General features: G+C 41.8%; 1 protein-coding gene across 1 annotated transcript; it reads right to left on the bottom strand.

The window, feature by feature from the left end:
* Positions 1 to 1,330: 1,330 nt before the first annotated feature.
* Positions 1,331 to 8,028, bottom strand: chst14 (carbohydrate (N-acetylgalactosamine 4-0) sulfotransferase 14). The gene is made up of 2 exons (XM_041790701.1): positions 7,618 to 8,028; positions 1,331 to 2,647 (listed from the first exon to the last, which is right to left on the bottom strand). The coding sequence occupies exons 1-2, from the start codon at positions 7,912 to 7,914 to the stop codon at positions 1,820 to 1,822; spliced, it is 1,125 nt and encodes a 374-aa protein (XP_041646635.1). The 5' UTR covers positions 7,915 to 8,028; the 3' UTR covers positions 1,331 to 1,819.
* Positions 8,029 to 22,264: the final 14,236 nt, after the last annotated feature.

The raw sequence follows: 22,264 nt of genomic DNA, 5'->3' as shown, positions 1-22,264 counted from the left end.
AAAATTTAAAATAATACGTTTTAAAGGTCAAATTATGAGATAAAATTGAAAATCAGATCTTAAGGATATTTTAAATTATTGAGGTTAAGTTTACATTTTTACACTGAACAAATCTGCAGACCTCATACTTGTGGGCCAGTTATAATAAAAATATTAATGGTCCTTTGGGCCAGGTATAACTGTACCACAGGACGGATTTGCCCCTAAGGCCTTGAGTTTGACACCCCTGACATAAGATGAGAAACTTATGAAATAATCACCTATCAAATCACAATTGCAATATATAGGGAAAAAAATTGCAATTAGATTGTTTTTCCTAAATCATTCAGCCCTACAGATCATTAAAAGAATGAATCATTTAAAACATGGTATCAAACAGGTTGACAACCTTCATCTGCAAAGTAAATGTTTGCTTGCAGTGAGCGACTTTACAGCTGCTTCTGGGTAAAAAAAAATCCTCTTCCTTTTTTGACAGAAATGGTCCCTCTCTGTAAGTCACAGGGATCCTTATATAATGTCAGACGGGCGTATCAGTGACAGAAAAAAAACTTCAGACGTACTTTGACAGGCCTCACTCACCCCCAGATTATCTATTTACCCATAAAACACATAAACTTTTCACCAATAAGTCATCTAGGCTCCAAATCAAGTGCAAAGTAAGGCCTAGCTTTAAAAATACTGGACTTTGCCTTGATGTAACATTTCTGCAGATACTGCAATAAGACTTGTTCATGTGGCTGAAATGAAATACTTCGAAGTATTGTAACACTTACATCCCCTCTGAAATGTTGAAATCTTCCTTATTCCTAAAAATAAGCGCCCAGTGTGCTGCTGCATGGTGTGGAGCTCAAACTTAAGTATAAGAAAACTTTGATGGATCATTTATACGACAGTAACCAACGTTCCTTTGACTTTCAGTACATCTCTGTGAATGACATGATTATCTTTCTTTGTCTGCAGCTCATTTCTACAGAAGCATCCTGCATTCACATGAAAAATCTGCTTCATTTCACTGAATTAACAAACCTATTCTAGGGTTGTTCTGATTCCCATACCAGTATTGGAAATACATAACCTGGCACACCAGATGGATTCTTTTTATCCATTTTAATTGAGTTATAATCATTTATTACCACTAGCTTAAATGCTAACCGCCATATTGTTTACTTTTTGTGAGGGTCTGTAAGCCAATGGCAGACTGTTCTGTAATCACATGATGCTGCCTGAATAGAGCATAAAGGAGAGAGAGCCTGTGATGCAGCCCCCTGTATTATTATTATTATTTTAATATTTAGCAGTAAAACTCAATTATCAGCAGAAAAACAACTTTAGGCTCACAGAGATGCTGTACATTATGATTCTATTTGTTGAGTCATGTTCTGAGTCAAATATAGGTCTAAAATAATTTACTAGTCTGCACAGTCTGTCCAGAAAGTTCACACTGGTATCAGAATCCGTATCAGGACATCCCTCGCCTCTGGAATTTAGAGGTACAATAAAGAGATTTTATGCACTGAAACGTCTACATCAATGAAAAGTTGAGTAAAACTATGTTAGTGATGCATGGTCTAACTTTTTTAAAGAAAAACAGAGCAGATTTTTATTATCATGTGAATGCAGCAGGCTTCTGTGCTTTTCATGCTTTAGTGGTTTATAGTATTCCTCTCGTTCAATAATCAGCCATTTCAGAGAATTATCAAACATCTTAAGTGAAAAAATATGTAACTGCTATAAAAGCACAGCTTGTCCCCTACAATAAAAATAGTAGAAATGATTCTCTCTATAAAAAATAATCTCCAAATTCTAAAAGACTGCACGCTCAGTGCCGACAGTGTTGAGTGGTCGTGTTGGGGAGGGGATAGGTGAAGAGGGAAAAGTCTAGAATGTACTTCGGCAGCAGTTCCCTCAGCAGCTTCTGAGGTAAGCTGCACAGGTAGTAGTGTAACGTCTCCGTGGTGACCGGTTTGTACCACGTTTGTCTCTCTGGGAAGTGAACAGAAGGGGGCGCTCCAATTCTCTGTAACACAAACTCTGCATCAGTTTCGAGGCGTTCGTAGGAGCCGATAAAGTCGTAGGAAACGGCGCAGGGTTGGCAGAGGTTGTACACGGGCATCCAGTGCTCGTTCATTCGCTCCACGTCCTCGTCCAGAAGGTAGCGGACGAACTCTGCAAATGTCACGTCATCTCCGGTTACAGAGCTATCTTTTAAGTGTCCTTTTCTGTACCGCTTTATGATCTCCACGCCGTACTTCCTCTGGTACGACTCGATCTCTCCAAACTTGTTCCTGTACGCGGAGAGCAGCCGCTCCATTGGCTCACGCACAAACATAAACTTGAAGTAGTGTTTGAGGCGGTAGCGGATCTCCTCGGGTTTCAGAGCAGACAGGAACAAAAGGTCGCTGCGGTGGTCCATCTTGATGTTGACGTTAACGTTCTCCAGAGCGCCGCTCAGGACCTTCAGCACCCTCTTCCAGTTGGAGCACGCCACTTTGGGGACGTAGCAGTACAGGAAGCGGTACTCATCATTAACGAGGATGTGCTGCAGCAACGTCTTCCTCTGCAGCGGGCTCAGCGTCCAGATACTGTGAGGCATGTTCTTCTGGCTGCACACGGTCCTGATGGTCCGGTTCCTGATCTCCTGGATTATCTACGTGGGAACAAAAAACATCAACTTTAAAGGTGTGTGTTTGCAGCCCGATATTAGTAATTATAATTCCTAGGGTTATCACACTCTTTTTTTGCAGTCATGTGATCTGATCCATGCTCTTTAAAAGGGTGAAACATCCTTAGAACATCCCTGTTAAAACAGTCTTTGTCTGGACAGAAAGGCCAAATCATGTGAACGGTTCTATCTCAAAGTATCAGATCAGGATTGGTGAGAAGAAAACATCCTGACTGATAAATGCAGACCAGCTTTCTGGAAAGGAAAAAAATATATATTTTTGTTTGCTAAAAAGAGAAGACAGTTTGCTTCCAGAGTTTGCACTTTAGCCAGGGATGAATTATATTATCAGTATGATACCTATATCGGCCGATATTAGCTTAAAAAGTTTATTATCAGTATTAGCAGATATTAACATTTGTGCCGATATTTACAACCCATATTCTGGCTATAAAAGTCAGCAAATATTGGCAGTATGAAAAAACAAGTCCACAAGCCTGAAGATTTAACTAGACCTGAGTGGTTTCACATTAGAGACCTGAACCTGGACCTACACCTAGCCCTAGAGTCTGGTTTGTTTGACCAGTGTGAACACAAGTCTGGTCAAGGAGGTGGTCAAGACCAGTGGTTCTCAACTGGTCAGGCATCAGGACCCACCACGTCCTCCTTAAGAAAAATCACGACCCCCCCAGATATTAGTCAGTTTTTCTCCTGCAGCTGTGTCGCGTGCTGACGTGACGTCAGTACAACCCCCTATTGTTGTGTGTTGCTCCACATTTTTGGTACTGATAGGTAAGATTGGTACCCCTATGGAAGGGTGCCCAAAATTGGGACAGTATGGGTCGTTTTTTTGGGACCCTTCCCAACTTTTGCTTTATGGAAATGCAAAAAAAATGAGTGTCGTTCCACACCAAACTGAGCCGGAGTTCTTGGTGGAAACGGCCTAAATGTTCGAACCACTGGTCTAGGGCATCTCTTCTTGTTAGCCAATAGTCTTAAATGTCTCCTGGCTCTTCAAAAACCTTCACACCTGAGCAACTCCGCTCATTTCATCCTGTTAGCTGCACAGTGGATGCAAGAGAAATCAAACTCTTACAGTTTGAACCAACCTCTCCTAAAGTAAAGGTTATGAAGGTGACCAGAGCAGCTCTCTCATTCAAAAGTCTTAAAGAAATCCACCTTTCCCTCTGATTAATCTAACGTTTTCATAAATCTACTGTCACACTTCTTAACTAAGAAAACGAGAGCACACCAGCCTGTTTTCCCCTGCTCTCTCTCTCTCCTTCTCTCTTTCTCTCAGGATTGATTTTTAGGTTCTTTTCTTGTTTACAAGCTTCTTCACGCTCTGGGACCAGCCTTCATCACTTATTCTTGTTGTCTTGTTATGTAATCCTTCACAGCCTCTGAGATTCTCTGCAGTGAGGTTTCTAAATAAAACACCTCGTACATAAAAAAAAAACACAGGACCTTTTTTAAATCAGTGCATCAAAACAACATGGTTCCCGAATAAAGATATAGAGAAGAAAACTCTATCTCAGCAGAAAAGGACAAGCGTCCGTACATTTTTTTTTTACTGTTTTCTGAACTTTTTTGCATGTGCTAGTCCCTGTTACAGGTAACAATGTTTACACCTCTGCAGCCTTGTAACTGTATTCATTTTGACCTATTTAAGCAAAACACTGATATTCATTATGTTTCATATTACACCAGCCTTACTTATGCTACATTATTTACACTTATTGAAATGAAATTCTATCTCGCTGATTCAACTCTCCTCATAAATGAAGATAGTCTCTTCACATAATGTAGGTATTACATTGATTTCTAAATGCTAAGAGTACATGTGCCTTATGAGCTTCTATTTTGGTGTATTTTTCTAGCAAATGTAGAGAAGACCCACCCATGCAGCCAAACCTGAACATTTTTCTGAGGACATGATGGGAGTTCAGAGGAGAAGCTTCGAGGTGGCATGGTAGCGTATCCTCCCTGAATATTCTAAACTAACAGACTCTGTGTATTGTAAGGCATGCAGACATTTCAGCCTTCCAACTAGTACATACACTGTCTTTGACTCTCCATCTGCTTACAGACACTGGAAAAAAGCAACTACCAAAGAGGGATGCTTTGCAATCCATGCAAGGTCTGACCAACATGCGCAGGCGATGGTTGCACGGAGGGACTACCAGAAAGCTGTGGCAGCTAATGCAACACTTGATAATGTCATAAACAGAAACATAACAGGAAGGTTTCAGAAAATCGAGAATATTCAAACAAAGGGGAGGTGCTGCTGCGATGACTCTGCAGCCTCAGATAAGAAAGGGAACTTCCTGGGTATGTCTGAGACAACCGCGAACCATTGAACAGTCAAAAAGAGGCTGCCTTGTTTTCATGATGTAAAGTACACAAGTGAAATCGTTCAGAATGAGCTTTTGGAGCGTCCTGCAGACAGGGTTAGAGCAGAGATTACTCAAGAAGTCAAAAGCCTTTAGCATCATGGCAGATGGAATGAAAGATAAAAAAGACAACACATTTCCCTGGTCTGTTTGCACTATTTCATTGAGCCATCTAGGAAAACTTTCTTCATTTTGAGTCTGCAGAGAGACTCGCTGAAGAAACAATCCACATACTACAGAAACAGCCTCATTGGACAAGCATACAGCGGTGCTGCTGTTAGGAGCGGTATGCATTCAGGTGTGCAGGCAAGAATCAAAGACGAAGGAATATAAGCTTTTTGCATCTGTTGTAATGCTCACTTTTTATATCTGGTCTGGATACAGTCGAAGCTGTCCCAGAGACAGAGGTTTTCCTGCTCTCTAGAAAAACTTTGTGTTCACTTCAGGATCACTTTTCATCCAAAATGGCTGGTAGTGCAGGAGGATGTATGGAGGGGCTCCAAAGAGCTCCAGCATGCATGCAGATTTATTCCTCTGCACAACATCACCGATCGATTACCTGCCCTCAATCGTGTACTGACAGAAATAGCCCAACAAGGAAAAGTGAGAGAAGTCTGCAGACACAAGTAGACGTCAGATTCATGGTGCACCTTGACACAGTCTGTAAAGTGTTTGGAGAAACAGGGCTTCTCCCTGATATGCCACAGTCCTCATCACTGGACTATCAAAAGCATTAGTGCAGACACTGACTGACTTCACTCTGAGTCATTTTGATCACTTGTAGGATGAGGTATAAAATATTTCTGAGCAGTGTGACGTTGATCTTGAGCCAGCAGCAAAACGGCAAAAAAGCTAACCTCTTCACCCGGTGAGCACTCGTACCGACATCTGTTGGTCAGAGAGAGGTGGAGCCAGACAAAGACAGGTGTGGAACAGCCTTTTCATTGATCACACACTCAGAGAGCTTGGCAGACGCCACATCATGAATAGTATCCAGGCTCTAAACCCCAACAGTGATACATTTCTTCTTCATTTGCTCGATTGTATGATTCAGACTTTGATGACTTTGGACATGAACTTCATCAGTTCAGCCGAATTTTAGAAAGGAAGGTACAGGGAGGAACGCAGAGACCGTCAAATACAGGACAGCTGATGCAGTTCAGCCTTACAGCTCTTCAGATGATGTAAAAGCAGCTGCTATCCCTGGGAGCACTGCTTCTTGTGAGTTTTTCTACACTAAAACAGGTAAAACCTTTCCTCAGGTCCACTATTACCCATGAAGCATTGAGAAGTCTGGCTGTAAGTATGGAGTCCAGGAGGGCAACGGCTTTAAATCTCAATTTTTTGTTGATGAATTTGCCAGATATCACAGAAGAACGCAGGATTGAGTTGAGTAAATTAAAAACAAAACCCAAAATGAAAAGTAGTCGAAAGAAAAATCCCACAGTATAGCTTTGATTTCATAACTGCACAACTGGCCTGAGCCTGGCCCCCCAACATATTTATACAATTTAGACCAAGGGTGTCAAACTCAAGGCCCAGGGGCCAAATCCGGCCTGTGGATCAGTTAAATCCAGCCCACAAAATGATCTCATATTTCTGTTCTAACTGTCCCATCAGTCTGAGGTCTGCAGATGCAGAAAATTTAAAATTTTGAATCATGTTTTGACTTTTAATTTCATGATTACAATTTTTTTCATATTTTGACATTTTAAACTCATGATTTTGACTTTCTTTCTAATATATTTGCCATTAAAAACACTATTTTTCAATTTCATGTTTGACCTTTTTGAACCAATAAATTTACTTTTCTCAGATTGTGAGCCTTTACACTTATCTTTTTAACTTTTTAAACGTCAAAATCATTCATTATCAGTGCTGAGTTTTTATTTAATAACTGGTGAGATGAGGTTGACAGTTTGTGGTGAAAAAAGTGACCCTGTTAGGCCCTCAGGTTAGACCTGGATCCAGAACCCGGCCCCTGCTGTGATTGAGTTTGACACCCCTGATTTAGACTGTAGTTGGAGCTTGTAGTTGAAATAGATTCATTTATTTCCTGAGTGTCTTTATTATGAGTAGAAGTAGTTTTTATTGAACCTTTGTCACTCAAGCATAACAGTGTTTAAGGATTAAAGATGAGATTAAAGATGTAATGTGGATATTAGCACGTTATTGTAGATCAGTATAGTAGTAACGACACTGTGGACATCCCCAGTGAAGGTGAATAAATTAGATTCAGAAGCCTTAGATCGTATTAAGCTCCGTGCTGGAGCGTTGAACTGCAGTATAATGTCGCTGGATAGCCTTCAGGCCTTTTAAAGATGAATAAACAAACTCCGACCCTCTGAGGGAAACAGACGCAGCTGAAGTTTTCAGGAAGTCTGTTTAGGTTGGTGGTCTTAGTCTGAAAAACATTCATAACCTCCACACAAAGCTGATAATCTCACGGTTTTTAACACAGATTTATAATATTGTGAAATAAACATAGTCACGGGTTATATCCTGACCTAATTCTGCCCACTTCGTTAAAGCCACCGAGCAGAACCTGTGGTACTACTTTACCTGGGAGTCCACGTCCGCAGCGGCCGGGCTGAGCCTCCCGTCCGGCCGATTGAGCTCCAGCCTCCGGCCGTTGCTACCCTTCGGTGGGGGGGTCTCCACGCCGTTCAGCAGTCCTTTCTCGATCATCAACAGCAGGCCTCCGGACGCCACGATTACCAGGAACGTCAGCAGAGACGGTAACACGGCGGAGCTGCGGCGGACCGAGCCCGAGTTTACGGTGGTTCTGAAGTTTATAACCGAGCTGCTGCGTCCTCCTCCCGGCCTCTTGAAGCCGAAGTCCTGCCTGCGAGGAAGCATCCTGGATGTCCCTCTGGTCTCTGTTTATAATCTTTAAAAACTTTAAAACTCATTAACGGGGGGAAACCAGCCACACGGTACCTACCACGTACCCATAGTTAACTTCTAGAGTGCAAAAATGTTCAAACGAAGAAGCGGAAACTACTATTTGGACCACCAAAATAAAAGCTTTTGGAGGAGGATGTTGGACGGTGAGTTATGACACGCTACATTTTAATATATAAAAACAGTATACTTTAAATGTTTATTTACATAAACAATGTGTTTTAGAAAGCGAGCAAAGGATGCATTCATTATTTTTAAGATCTTCAGTATAAAACATACCAGAGTAATATAAAATCTTATTTTTTGGAAGATAGTTGTGAAGGAGATAAATCTATCAAAGATTGCAGGAAAACTTCTGCAAAGTGTTTAAATTGCAGACACATTTGTGTCTGCAAGAGCTTGCCTGCAATTTTTGGTAGTTGACAAAAAGAAATTCCTTAATGTTGTAATTAAATTTCTGTTGCTGTGCATTTGAACAGATTTGAGTATCATCTGATTGTAACTTAATTTCCTAGCTGCTCTCTAGTCTTCTATTACGGGTTTTTGAGATTTGCAAATCATTGCATTCTGTTCAGTGTTTATTTTGTCGACTAAACTGACTAAAAATATTCGTCGACAGACTTTTTTAAATGACAAAATCTAGACTAAGACTAACAAAATAGATCTGTGATGACTAAAACTAAAACTGACTAAAAGTACGTCTAGTTTTCGTCAAGATGACGAAAACTAGACTGAAATGTAGAGTAGTTGTTGAACATTTAAAATCTGTGATATTTCTCCACTGTGGGTAAATCTGTCCAAAAACAATGCCTCTGTATCTATTCTTCCTCTCAGCAGTAGAAAGCAGGGACCCCAGGTTAGGTAGGGTGCAGAGAACACGCTACCATGATTTGGTACCAGATTTAGGCAAGAAAATAAATGCTTGGACTAAAAGTAAAGACTAAAATGAGAGGACTAAAACTAAAAAGGATAGAAATGACTCAAATGAGACATTTTAGACATTTTGACTGAAGACTAAGACTCAAATTAAAAATAGCTGCTAAAATTAAAGGGGCATATTATGCAAAAATCACTTTTTAGGCTTTTCTAACTTAAATGTGTGCCCCTGGCCTGTCCACAATCCCCTCAAGTACCAGAACATTTTTTTTTAGTGTTGGGGTTGTAAATCTACAGCTATTGTGCTTTGACTTTCATCCACTTTGTCAGCTCTTGGTTTCAAACATTTATGAAGCTTTTACACACAGAGGCAACTTTTAAGAGCATTTATACTCAGGCTACACCTTCTTAACCATGGAAAGCAGATGGATACCCCATTTCTGTGTTTCTCGCTGGTGAATCCATCTGGGAAAGCTCCCATCTGAACCGTTTGGGCCCGGTTAGAAAGTGACAGGACCAATCAGTGGTGAAGGGCAGTGCTATTGGGTGAGTCGTGATGTAAGCAAGCGCCAACAAGAGGCCGGTGCCGTTATGGAGGAAGAAATTAGCGTGGATGCTGCTAAAGCGTCAGTTTTATCAGAACGTGACATCTCCTCGTTGAAAGAACAGCAGTGAGATGTTTTCTTTTCAAAAACGACAAAAGTCGAGTACTGACATGTCTACAGTCGCCATGGTTCGTGTTATGCAATTCCCTTTGGAGTTCATTCCTCGATAGCGGCTACGTCACGTGTTTTGTTACTCTGATTGGCCCGTAAAGATGTGACAGACAGAACGTTCATCCAATCACCCAAGTTTTGTTTTTTCAAAGGCTCTGCCCATCCCAAACACTGTCTATGGAAGCTTGGCATGTCAGGTTAGCATCTTCTCACACGAAAAAAAAAATGTCAAAAATCTCTTTTTTTCAAACTCCCTATCTCCATCCTCATTGGTCAGCTGTATTCCCAAATCAGAGGAAGTGTTGAAAGGTGACTTTCTGTCCTCAAACGTTGACAACATTCAGGTTAAACTTTTCTAGATGAATTTCCAACCAGCGTAGGAGAATGTCTGATAAGATAAACACTGAATTTAAGCAACCGTCAAGCACAGTTTAGTGGTAATGTTGAGCTCATCTGATTCCTTCCAGTGTGAGGAAAGATAATTTAGTTTCAACCTAATCTACCCATTCATCCTGCTCACATCACCTTTTAGTCCTATAAAGCTATTAACAATGCAATAACTGCATGCTATCACGCCTTAATCATATTTCTTTTTCCTCTCAGGAGGCTGTTATCTGATCTCTCTGTTTGCAGGATGCTCATCACTTTAAACCAGAGCATGAGCTCCAAACCACATCAGCCTTTACTGAGCTTATTTTCACACATGCACTCCTAAGAAAACAAAGAACATCTCAGTTGTTCTTAAATGTGTCCTCTGAGAAGGCTGACCTTTTAGAAGAAGAACCACACTGATGCTGTGAAGAAAGCAGCCAACACTAGCATGGCAGTGCTTGCCATTATGATGCTACAATGCTACAGTAGCATTGTAGCATCATAATCTTATTGTTGCCGGATTTTAAAAAAGTTTTGACCTGAGTGACAGCAGGCTCCAGCATTCTCTCTGCTGGTGTAGAGATTAAGACTTTTTGGACCCATCTTTATTTATCATAGCTTGTGGAGACAAAGGCAGACACCAGCACGGCGACTGATACGCTTAGAACCTACACTGTTCAACTTCCAGGTCAAAGCCCGGCATGGAGGCCATGGAGCATGCTCAAAACACCTCATCCAGTTAGGGTCTGATGGAGGTTTATCAGAAAATCCATCTTAGCGAGGAAATTTGATCTAGTATGATTTCAGAGTAACAGAGGCACAGATGGGTCTTCTGGTCTACAAAGGGAAAAAGGTCCTCCCATGGGATGATTTCTTTTCATCCAACAACACACAGTTTTTGTGCAGCAGTGTTGCTCTTTTAGTACAGTTTTTGCTGAATCAAGTTTGCACATCTACTAGCTATAGTATGGTAGTGGAGCTCTCAGCCCTCCTCCACCTGTTACTTACTGTCATTAATGTTGCGTTCGATTGTACTCGGAATTTGGAAAAATCCGGGGCGGAAATTCCGACTTCCGAGATAAATGCGTTTCATTGCATAAGCTCAGAAAACATGACTGGCCACAGTAAGCTGATGTTTGTTTGGATGTTTCTAGAGGATCAAAAATTACTGTTGGGAAAATATATTAGCTACTTGAGGGAGAAAGAGAATAAGAAACGTCATATGCTGTGAGTATGACTTGAACGCACCAGCGAGGGGAATCCTGCATGCATCATTGAACTTATACGGGCATCAAAGCGAGCTGTGCAGAGGCCCAGTAGTAACACAAATGCTAAATTAGACGACACATAAAAGTAAAAGTTGAGGAGAAAGTGACTCTGTTTACCTCTCACAGTGTGCGACGCCATTTTGCTATGTCATTCTGACCGACTCGGGCTGCTTGGATCCTACCCGAATTCCCGAGTAGGGGTCCTGAGCTCAAGGGCCAGTCTATTGCACTTTTCCGATTAAGAGGTCAGATTTATCTGACAACAATCGAACGCAGCAAAACTGAGGAGTGTCTCCAGTCAAACCAGCAATCTACACGCTTTATTTATGACAGCATTCTTCCTGTTCTTTTTAATGACTTAACAAGGGGGAAAAAAGGTTAAAAAGTGACGCCCTGCCCCGCCAGTCTGGTCTGTGTCATAATGGATTCCAGCATGTTCTGAGCAGTGAGGTGACTGCTTGCAGTACTCGGTGAATGCGGTGAATTTTCTGTTGATCTGGGTCTTCAGCAGTGTTTGGCAGAGACTGCTGCACTGATGGCATAGCTAGCTCAGCATGTTATAATGGTAAATAAGCTGAAGCCAACTTTTAAGATTGTGTTTGTACAGCAGATTTTACTGTCTATACGTTTTTAATGTCCAGTTTTTAAGTTGGGCAAACACAAACATTTCCCAGCTTGTGTCAGTGGTTTTCAAACTTTTTTTGCACAAGGCACAGTGAAAACCAAGCCAAGCCTCAGAGTCTCAAATTCCTTTCATGGTATCCTGACAGCTGTGAGTGATGGAGTGTAATGCAGCTCAACCACAAAAGGTTTTCCCCCGTCACCCTGTTCTTATTTTCCTCTGTCGCTCACATTGAGATGGACAAGTAACAGAGGAAGAGGTCACACAGAGGATGACAAGGCACCAGGAGTGTCCTACCAGAGGATAATCTGAATTTTCTTTGACTATTCTCACTTACTAAACTTGCTAGCTTGTTTTAAAAGTGGAGAATGTGATGCATGAATACTCTCCATATCCATTTATGAAATGTTCTGGTCTGACTTGTGCTAACATGGAGACAGAACTCTGTGGCTCACAGCCGTTGGAGTCTAGTCAGTACAAGATACCACACCTCCATGTTTTTACATGGGACAAAATGGTCCATATACAAGGCAGAGAATCACATATTTAACAGATGGGCAGCGAGCATGCAATGTAGCATGATGCAATGCAATGTCTGACGCCTGCATGCAGTTACATTATGAGTTACAGTATCTCCAGTTGCTTTATAGTTTTAGTAATAATGTCTAGTTATACAAATCCCGAAGATTTACCCAGACTTGCCTTAAAGCACAGCAGTGACACCATGAGAGAACCACTGCTGTGTGTGACTCAAGTGTTTGGTCAGTTTCTCCTTGGATGTTAAGTTCATTCCTAAAAACATTTAAAAATGATCCTGATTGGGGTTCAAGCCTTCAGTTTGGTTCACATTAAGTCTGTTTGTAATGCTCTTACCTCCTAAAAACATGTTAACCTGCAGACCAGCAGTCTCTAATCTTAGCAGCAGCCGCTGCAGAGCTACATGGTTTCATGCTAACAGCATATTCAGAGTTTGTAAAGCCTATTAACCTGGAGCTGAAGAAATGGCACCCTGAAATATAATTCCAGCTCTTACTGGAACAGTAATCTCTCAATCTTGGCATGTGTTAAAGGAACTACTTCATGTTTTCATGCTCATGGTACTGGATATTAAGGGGTTAAAAGCATTAATGTTAGTGCAGGCAATGACTCAGTAGCTTAAAATGTCACCTCAGTATGATCTGAATTAAAACACAGCTAAATTTAAAATAATTTTATTGGAATGATTCCAACATGTTCTGCATTAATGAGCTTACTATTTACTCTGTGATTTCTGAGGGAACTGATGCACTTTTAATCCACTCTGCTTCCTTCTTATATGTGACCAATGAAGTTACCGAACAGCTGTTAGATCTTGTGAACACTTAATTTATTTCTTAATCTGAATGCATTAAACTCTGACTAAAGCCGTTTATAGTTTTAAATGTGATTCTGGTCAGCTGACTCACTCCCTTAGTAAACATTTTCCTCATGACTTCATGGTAACAGTCTCTAGTTTAAAGTCTTCATTACAGCCTGATGTTCATTTAGTCAGTTATGGTCCCGTTAGAGTCTGAGAGCCCAGACTGGTGGGATGATGTAGGGCGGGGGCTGCCTCTGAAGCCAGCCAGGAGGAGAGTGGAAACGCCTTCTCCACCAGGAAAAACTTTCAGTGTAGTTCGTTGGTTCTTTCATAAATAAAGAGATGTTCTCCAGCTCTGATCAAACTGCTGCTGTAGCTGCATCCATGCTAATCTCACCGGCCACCATTGTTTACAGCATTGCAGGAGTTTAAACCTCGCCTGTAGCTACCGCCTCTTTCTCCTCACACAACGCTGGTCATTCTCTGACAGGAAAAAATACGTCAGTTTGAAGCTTTGTGGGATAGATCCAGCTGACGCAGAGGTGAACTTGTACTTTGAGTACATTTTGATATCAGTGCTTTACCTAAAGTTAGTTTTAACCAGAGTAACTGCACTTTTACTTGAATCATTTTGTACTTTTCCACCTCTGTCGACTACACACTACATAGCCGAACGGTCCCACATCAGCCGTTGTGTTTCCCTTTGTTAAAGAGCTCTTTAGTGTCGGTAAAGAGCTCTTCAGTGTCGGTAAGGAGCCCTTCAGTGTCGGTAAAGAGTGCTTTAGTGTCGGTAAAGAGCTCTTCATTGTCAGTAAAGAGCTCTTCAGTGTCAGTAAAGAGCGCTTAAGTGTCGGTAAAGAGCTCTTCACTGTCAGTAAAGAGCGCTTTAGTGTCGGTAAAGAGCTCTTCAGTGTCAGTATAGAGCGCTTCAGTGTCAGTAAAGAGCGCTTCAATGTCAGTATAGAGCACTTCAGTGTCAGTATAGAGCACTTCAGTGTCAGTAAAGAGCGCTTCAATGTCAGTATAGAGCACTTCAGTGTCAGTATAGAGCGCTTCAGTGTCAGTATAGAGCACTTCAGTGTCAGTATAGAGCACTTCAGTGTCAGTATAGAGCACTTCAGTGTCAGTATAGAGCACTTCAGTGTCAGTAAAGAGCGCTTCAATGTCAGTATAGAGCACTTCAGTGTCAGTAAAGAGCACTTCAGTGTCAGTATAAAGCACTTCAGTGTCAGTAAAGAGCATTTCAGTGTCAGTAAAGAGCGCTTCAATGTCAGTATAGAGCACTTCAGTGTCAGTATAGAGCACTTCAGTGTCAGTATAGAGCACTTCAGTGTCAGTAAAGAGCGCTTCAGTGTCAGTATAGAGCACTTCAGTGTCAGTAAAGAGCATTTCAGTGTCAGTATAGAGCACTTCAGTGTCAGTATAGAGCGCTTCAGTGTCAGTAAAGAGCACTTCAGTGTCAGTATAGAGCACTTCAGTGTCAGTAAAGAGCACTTTAGTGTCAGTATAGAGCTCTTCAGTGTCAGTAAAGTGCTCTTCAGTGTCAGTAAAGAGCTCTTCACTGTCAGTAAAGAGCGCTTTAGTGTCGGTAAAGAGCTCTTCACTGTCAGTAAAGAGCGCTTTAGTGTCGGTAAAGAGCTCTTCACTGTCAGTAAAGAGCGCTTTAGTGTCGGTAAAGAGCTCTTCAGTGTCAGTATAGAGCGCTTCAGTGTCAGTAAAGAGCGCTTTAGTGTCGGTAAAGAGCTCTTCAGTGTCAGTATAGAGCGCTTCAGTGTCAGTAAAGAGCGCTTCAATGTCAGTATAGAGCACTTCAGTGTCAGTAAAGAGCGCTTCAATGTCAGTAAAGAGCGCTTCAGTGTCAGTATAGAGCACTTCAGTGTCAGTAAAGAGCGCTTCAATGTCAGTAAAGAGCGCTTCAATGTCAGTATAGAGCACTTCAGTGTCAGTATAGAGCACTTCAGTGTCAGTATAGAGCACTTCAGTGTCAGTAAAGAGCGCTTCAATGTCAGTATAGAGCACTTCAGTGTCAGTAAAGAGCACTTCAGTGTCAGTATAAAGCACTTCAGTGTCAGTAAAGAGCATTTCAGTGTCAGTAAAGAGCGCTTCAATGTCAGTATAGAGCACTTCAATGTCAGTATAGAGCACTTCAGTGTCAGTATAGAGCGCTTCAGTGTCAGTAAAGAGCACTTCAGTGTCAGTATAGAGCACTTCAGTGTCAGTAAAGAGCACTTTAGTGTCAGTATAGAGCTCTTCAGTGTCAGTAAAGTGCTCTTCAGTGTCAGTAAAGAGCTCTTCACTGTCAGTAAAGAGCGCTTTAGTGTCGGTAAAGAGCTCTTCACTGTCAGTAAAGAGCGCTTTAGTGTCGGTAAAGAGCTCTTCACTGTCAGTAAAGAGCGCTTTAGTGTCGGTAAAGAGCTCTTCAGTGTCAGTATAGAGCTCTTCAGTGTCAGTAAAGAGCGCTTGAGTGTCGGGAAAGAGCTCTTCAGTGTCAGTATAGAGCGCTTCAGTGTCAGTAAAGAGCGCTTCAATGTCAGTATAGAGCACTTCAGTGTCAGTAAAGAGCGCTTCAATGTCAGTAAAGAGCGCTTCAGTGTCAGTATAGAGCACTTCAGTGTCAGTAAAGAGCGCTTCAATGTCAGTATAGAGCACTTCAGTGTCAGTATAGAGCACTTCAGTGTCAGTATAGAGCGCGTCAGTGTCAGTAGGTAGCGCTTCAGTGTCAGTAGAGAGCTGTTCAGTGTCAGTATAGAGCACTTCAGTGTCAGTAAAGAGCACTTCAGTGTCAGTATAAAGCACTTCAGTGTCAGTAAAGAGCATTTCAGTGTCAGTAAAGAGCGCTTCAATGTCAGTATAGAGCACTTCAATGTCAGTATAGAGCACTTCAGTGTCAGTAAAGAGCACTTCAGTGTCAGTATAGAGCACTTCAGTGTCAGTATAGAGCACTTCAGTGTCAGTAAAGAGCGCTTCAATGTCAGTATAGAGCGCTTCAGTGTCAGTAAAGAGCGCTTCAGTGTCAGTATAGAGCGCTTCAGTGTCAGTATAGAGCACTTCAGTGTCAGTATAGAGCGCTTCAGTGTCAGTAAAGAGCGCTTCAGTGTCAGTATAGAGCACTTCAGTGTCAGTAAAGAGCACTTTAGTGTCAGTATAGAGCTCTTCAGTGTCAGTAAAGTGCTTTTCAGTGTCAGTAAAGAGCGCTTTAGTGTCAGTATAGAGCTCTTCAGTGTCAGTAAAGTGCTCTTCAGTTTCAGTAAAGAGCTCTTCAGTGTCAGTAAAGAGCTCTTCAGTGTCAGTATAGAGCTCTTCAGTGTCAGTATAGAGCTCTTCAGTGTCAGTAAAGAGCACTTCAGTGTCAGTATAGAGCTCTTCAGTGTCAGTAAAGAGCTCTTCAGTGTCAGTAAAGAGCTCTTCAATGTCAGTAAAGAGCTCTTCAGTGTCAGTAAAGAGCACTTCAGTGTCCGTATAGAGCGCCTCAGTGTCAGTATAGAGCTCTTCAGTGTCAGTAAAGAGCACTTCAGTGTCAGTATAGAGCGCTTCAGTGTCAGTAAAGAGCTCTTCAGTGTCAGTAAAGAGCTCTTCAGTGTCAGTAAAGAGCGCTTAAGTGTCGGTAAAGAGCTCTTCACTGTCAGTAAAGAGCGCTTTAGTGTCGGTAAAGAGCTCTTCAGTGTCAGTATAGAGCGCTTCAGTGTCAGTAAAGAGCGCTTCAATGTCAGTATAGAGCACTTCAGTGTCAGTATAGAGCACTTCAGTGTCAGTAAAGAGCGCTTCAATGTCAGTATAGAGCACTTCAGTGTCAGTATAGAGCGCTTCAGTGTCAGTATAGAGCACTTCAGTGTCAGTATAGAGCACTTCAGTGTCAGTATAGAGCACTTCAGTGTCAGTATAGAGCACTTCAGTGTCAGTAAAGAGCGCTTCAATGTCAGTATAGAGCACTTCAGTGTCAGTAAAGAGCACTTCAGTGTCAGTATAAAGCACTTCAGTGTCAGTAAAGAGCATTTCAGTGTCAGTAAAGAGCGCTTCAATGTCAGTATAGAGCACTTCAGTGTCAGTATAGAGCACTTCAGTGTCAGTATAGAGCACTTCAGTGTCAGTAAAGAGCGCTTCAGTGTCAGTATAGAGCACTTCAGTGTCAGTAAAGAGCATTTCAGTGTCAGTATAGAGCACTTCAGTGTCAGTATAGAGCGCTTCAGTGTCAGTAAAGAGCACTTCAGTGTCAGTATAGAGCACTTCAGTGTCAGTAAAGAGCACTTTAGTGTCAGTATAGAGCTCTTCAGTGTCAGTAAAGTGCTCTTCACTGTCAGTAAAGAGCGCTTTAGTGTCGGTAAAGAGCTCTTCACTGTCAGTAAAGAGCGCTTTAGTGTCGGTAAAGAGCTCTTCACTGTCAGTAAAGAGCGCTTTAGTGTCGGTAAAGAGCTCTTCAGTGTCAGTATAGAGCGCTTCAGTGTCAGTAAAGAGCGCTTTAGTGTCGGTAAAGAGCTCTTCAGTGTCAGTATAGAGCGCTTCAGTGTCAGTAAAGAGCGCTTCAATGTCAGTATAGAGCACTTCAGTGTCAGTAAAGAGCGCTTCAATGTCAGTAAAGAGCGCTTCAGTGTCAGTATAGAGCACTTCAGTGTCAGTAAAGAGCGCTTCAATGTCAGTAAAGAGCGCTTCAATGTCAGTATAGAGCACTTCAGTGTCAGTATAGAGCACTTCAGTGTCAGTAAAGAGCGCTTCAATGTCAGTATAGAGCACTTCAGTGTCAGTATAGAGCACTTCAGTGTCAGTATAGAGCACTTCAGTGTCAGTAAAGAGCGCTTCAATGTCAGTATAGAGCACTTCAGTGTCAGTAAAGAGCACTTCAGTGTCAGTATAAAGCACTTCAGTGTCAGTAAAGAGCATTTCAGTGTCAGTAAAGAGCGCTTCAATGTCAGTATAGAGCACTTCAATGTCAGTATAGAGCACTTCAGTGTCAGTAAAGAGCACTTCAGTGTCAGTATAGAGCACTTCAGTGTCAGTATAGAGCACTTCAGTGTCAGTAAAGAGCGCTTCAATGTCAGTATAGAGCGCTTCAGTGTCAGTAAAGAGCGCTTCAGTGTCAGTATAGAGCGCTTCAGTGTCAGTATAGAGCACTTCAGTGTCAGTATAGAGCGCTTCAGTGTCAGTAAAGAGCGCTTCAGTGTCAGTATAGAGCACTTCAGTGTCAGTAAAGAGCACTTTAGTGTCAGTATAGAGCTCTTCAGTGTCAGTAAAGTGCTTTTCAGTGTCAGTAAAGAGCGCTTTAGTGTCAGTATAGAGCTCTTCAGTGTCAGTAAAGTGCTCTTCAGTGTCAGTAAAGAGCTCTTCAGTGTCAGTAAAGAGCGCTTCAGTGTCAGTATAGAGCTCTTCAGTGTCAGTATAGAGCTCTTCAGTGTCAGTAAAGAGCACTTCAGTGTCAGTATAGAGCTCTTCAGTGTCAGTAAAGAGCTCTTCAGTGTCAGTAAAGAGCTCTTCAATGTCAGTAAAGAGCTCTTCAGTGTCAGTAAAGAGCACTTCAGTGTCCGTATAGAGCGCCTCAGTGTCAGTATAGAGCTCTTCAGTGTCAGTAAAGAGCACTTCAGTGTCAGTATAGAGCGCTTCAGTGTCAGTAAAGAGCTCTTCAGTGTCAGTAAAGAGCTCTTCAGTGTCAGTAAAGAGCTCTTCAGTGTCGGTAAAGAGCGCTTCAGTGTCGGTAAAGAGCGCTTCAGTGTCAGTAAAGAGCGCTTCAGTGTTGGTAAAGAGCTTCAGTGTCGGTAAAGAGCTCTTCAGTGTCGGTAAAGAGCGCTTCAGTGTCGGTAAAGAGCTCTTCAGTGTCGGTAAAGAGCGCTTCAGTGTCGGTAAAGAGCTTCAGTGTCGGTAAAGAGCTCTTCAGTGTCGGTAAAGAGCGCTTCAGTGACGGTAAAGAGCTCTTCAGTGTCAGTAAAGAGCGCTTCAGTGTCGGTAAAGAGCTCTTCAGTGTCGGTAAAGAGCGCTTCAGTGTCGGTAAAGAGCGCTTCAGTGTCAGTATAGAGCACTTCAGTGTCAGTAAAGAGCGCTTCAATGTCAGTAAAGAGCGCTTCAATGTCAGTATAGAGCACTTCAGTGTCAGTATAGAGCGCTTCAGTGTCAGTAAAGAGCGCTTCAATGTCAGTATAGAGCACTTCAGTGTCAGTATAGAGCACTTCAGTGTCAGTATAGAGCACTTCAGTGTCAGTAAAGAGCGCTTCAATGTCAGTATAGAGCACTTCAGTGTCAGTAAAGAGCACTTCAGTGTCAGTATAAAGCATTTCAGTGTCAGTAAAGAGCATTTCAGTGTCAGTAAAGAGCGCTTCAATGTCAGTATAGAGCACTTCAGTGTCAGTATAGAGCACTTCAGTGTCAGTATAGAGCACTTCAGTGTCAGTAAAGAGCGCTTCAATGTCAGTATAGAGCGCTTCAGTGTCAGTAAAGAGCGCTTCAGTGTCAGTATAGAGCGCTTCAGTGTCAGTATAGAGCACTTCAGTGTCAGTATAGAGCGCTTCAGTGTCAGTAAAGAGCGCTTCAGTGTCAGTATAGAGCACTTCAGTGTCAGTAAAGAGCACTTTAGTGTCAGTATAGAGCTCTTCAGTGTCAGTAAAGTGCTTTTCAGTGTCAGTAAAGAGCGCTTTAGTGTCAGTATAGAGCTCTTCAGTGTCAGTAAAGTGCTCTTCAGTGTCAGTAAAGAGCTCTTCAGTGTCAGTAAAGAGCGCTTCAGTGTCAGTATAGAGCTCTTCAGTGTCAGTAAAGAGCACTTCAGTGTCAGTATAGAGCTCTTCAGTGTCAGTAAAGAGCGCTTCAGTGTCAGTAAAGAGCTCTTCAATGTCAGTAAAGAGCTCTTCAGTGTCAGTAAAGAGCACTTCAGTGTCCGTATAGAGCGCCTCAGTGTCAGTATAGAGCTCTTCAGTGTCAGTAAAGAGCACTTCAGTGTCAGTATAGAGCGCTTCAGTGTCAGTAAAGAGCTCTTCAGTGTTGGTAAAGAGCTCTTCAGTGTCAGTAAAGAGCTCTTCAGTGTCAGTAAAGAGCTCTTCAGTGTCGGTAAAGAGCGCTTCAGTGTCGGTAAAGAGCGCTTCAGTGTCAGTAAAGAGCGCTTCAGTGTTGGTAAAGAGCTTCAGTGTCGGTAAAGAGCTCTTCAGTGTCGGTAAAGAGCGCTTCAGTGTCGGTAAAGAGCTCTTCAGTGTCGGTAAAGAGCGCTTCAGTGTCGGTAAAGAGCTTCAGTGTCGGTAAAGAGCTCTTCAGTGTCGGTAAAGAGCGCTTCAGTGTCGGTAAAGAGCTCTTCAGTGTCGGTAAAGAGCGCTTCAGTGTCGGTAAAGAGCTCTTCAGTGTCGGTAAAGAGCTCTTCAGTGTCGGTAAAGAGCGCTTCAGTGTCGGTAAAGAGCTTCAGTGTCGGTAAAGAGCTCTTCAGTGTCGGTAAAGAGCTCTTCAGTGTCGGTAAAGAGCTCTTCAGTGTCGGTAAAGAGCTCTTCAGTGTCAGTAAAGAGCTCTTCAGTGTCAGTAAAGAGCGAGTAAGAGAGCGTAAAAACTATGGTGAGAACAGTCTTAATGAACACCAAATCAAAGCTCTACATCAGTGGTTCTCAAACTGGAGTCTGGGGACCTCTGGTGGTCAAGAAGCCACAGCTTGGGGGTCTGCAATATAATTTGAAATAAATGATTAAAGTACTGTCATGTCATTAAAAAGCAAGTAAATACAACTAGGGACCACAGTGCCATAAAACAACTTTACTAAACCAGCGACTCCCACATCAGTCAGCTTTGGGCCAATAAAAACTCAGATTTGATTGTGACATCATGTTAATCACTCGTCACACATCAGTCACTTTGCTCAGGGCGTATTGAGCAACAATGGACAAATATTTAAGAACATCCATTTCATCAGGTGATGCTCAGGAAAACCAGGTAAACTGAGAAAATATGATGACAGCTATGTAGCACAAGTTTACTTTTTTAAACTTAGTTTAGCATGAACTTGGGCTGCATGGCGGCGTGGGGGTTAGCACTGTTGCCTAACAGCAAGAAGGTTCCTAGTTCGCTTCCTGGTCAGAGCCTTTCTGTGTGGAGTTTGTGGGTTCTCTCTGGGTACTCCGGCTTCCTCCCACCACCAAAAACATGCTTGTTAGGTAAATTGGTGACTTTAAATTGCCCGTAGGTGTGAGTATGAGCGTGCCTGGTTTTCTGTCTCTATATGTCAGCCCTGCGATTGGCTGGCGACCAGTGCAGAGTGTACGCCACCTCTCACCCAATGACAGCTGGGATAGGCTCCAGCCCCCCCGAGACCCTGAACGGGATAAACTGTATAGAAAATGGATGATAGCACAAACTTATAAACAACATAAGAAATAATAAGGCTAAATGAAGTCAGCGAGCTCTAGACTCGAAAAGAGGAAGAAACAAACTGATGTCAATATTCAAACCCAGGAGACTCGGACAAGGTGTTCAAAATTATTTATTAAAATTTTAAACAAAATAAATAAACACAAATTAAATTCTAACAGTAAAAATAAATTCAAATCCTTTTTTCAGCAATGAGTCTTTTTCTCAAGCTCTTTGGTTCAATAAGATCAATTATTTTTTTCCCAAAACACATTAAATTTCAGTTCATTTAAAAAAAACGGAAAAACAATAAAGTTGATTAAACCGAGCCCATTGTTATATATATATATATATATATATATATATATATATGAATCAGTATCAGTATCGACACATATTTATCGGATTGGAACTTAATAAAAGTGGATCGGTGCACCCCTATTTACAACAGAGGAAGGGGAAAACTGCAAAAATGGGGAAAAAGTGGCAAAAATAAACACAAAAACATATAAAATGTGAAAATACAGCAAAAATGTGCAAAAAGATCCTGCCAAATAAGCAAAAGTAGCAAGAATAGTCAAATAAATAAGCCAACAAATTACAAATATGAGCTAAAGTGGCAAAAAGGGCTTTAAAAATGATCAATTGTGGGTCAATTTTGATAAAAGTGGCAAAATGTGTGAAAATGAATGAATGGGAAAAAGCTTTTAAACGGTTCAACATGAGCTTGAATAAATAATTCCAACTTCAGAGCCCAGTAAAATGAGGGTAGGCTACTGTTAGCAACAATGCTAATAATCAAACACACATACAC

Source organism: Cheilinus undulatus, linkage group 7 (assembly GCF_018320785.1).
Source record: "Cheilinus undulatus linkage group 7, ASM1832078v1, whole genome shotgun sequence".
NCBI lineage: Eukaryota > Metazoa > Chordata > Actinopteri > Labriformes > Labridae > Cheilinus > Cheilinus undulatus.
The sequence above is the reverse complement of the archived record's forward strand: the minus strand, read 5'-3'. Positions and strand labels throughout refer to the sequence as shown.

Coding starts and splice junctions, on each gene's coding strand:
- chst14 (XM_041790701.1), bottom strand. CDS start 7,914: ATGCTTCCTCGCAGGCAGGACTTCGGCTTCAAGAGGCCGGGAGGAGGA. Junction 2,648..7,617: donor CTGCGGACGTGGACTCCCAG/GTAAAGTAGTAC, acceptor GTTCCCACGTAG/ATAATCCAGGAGATCAGGAA.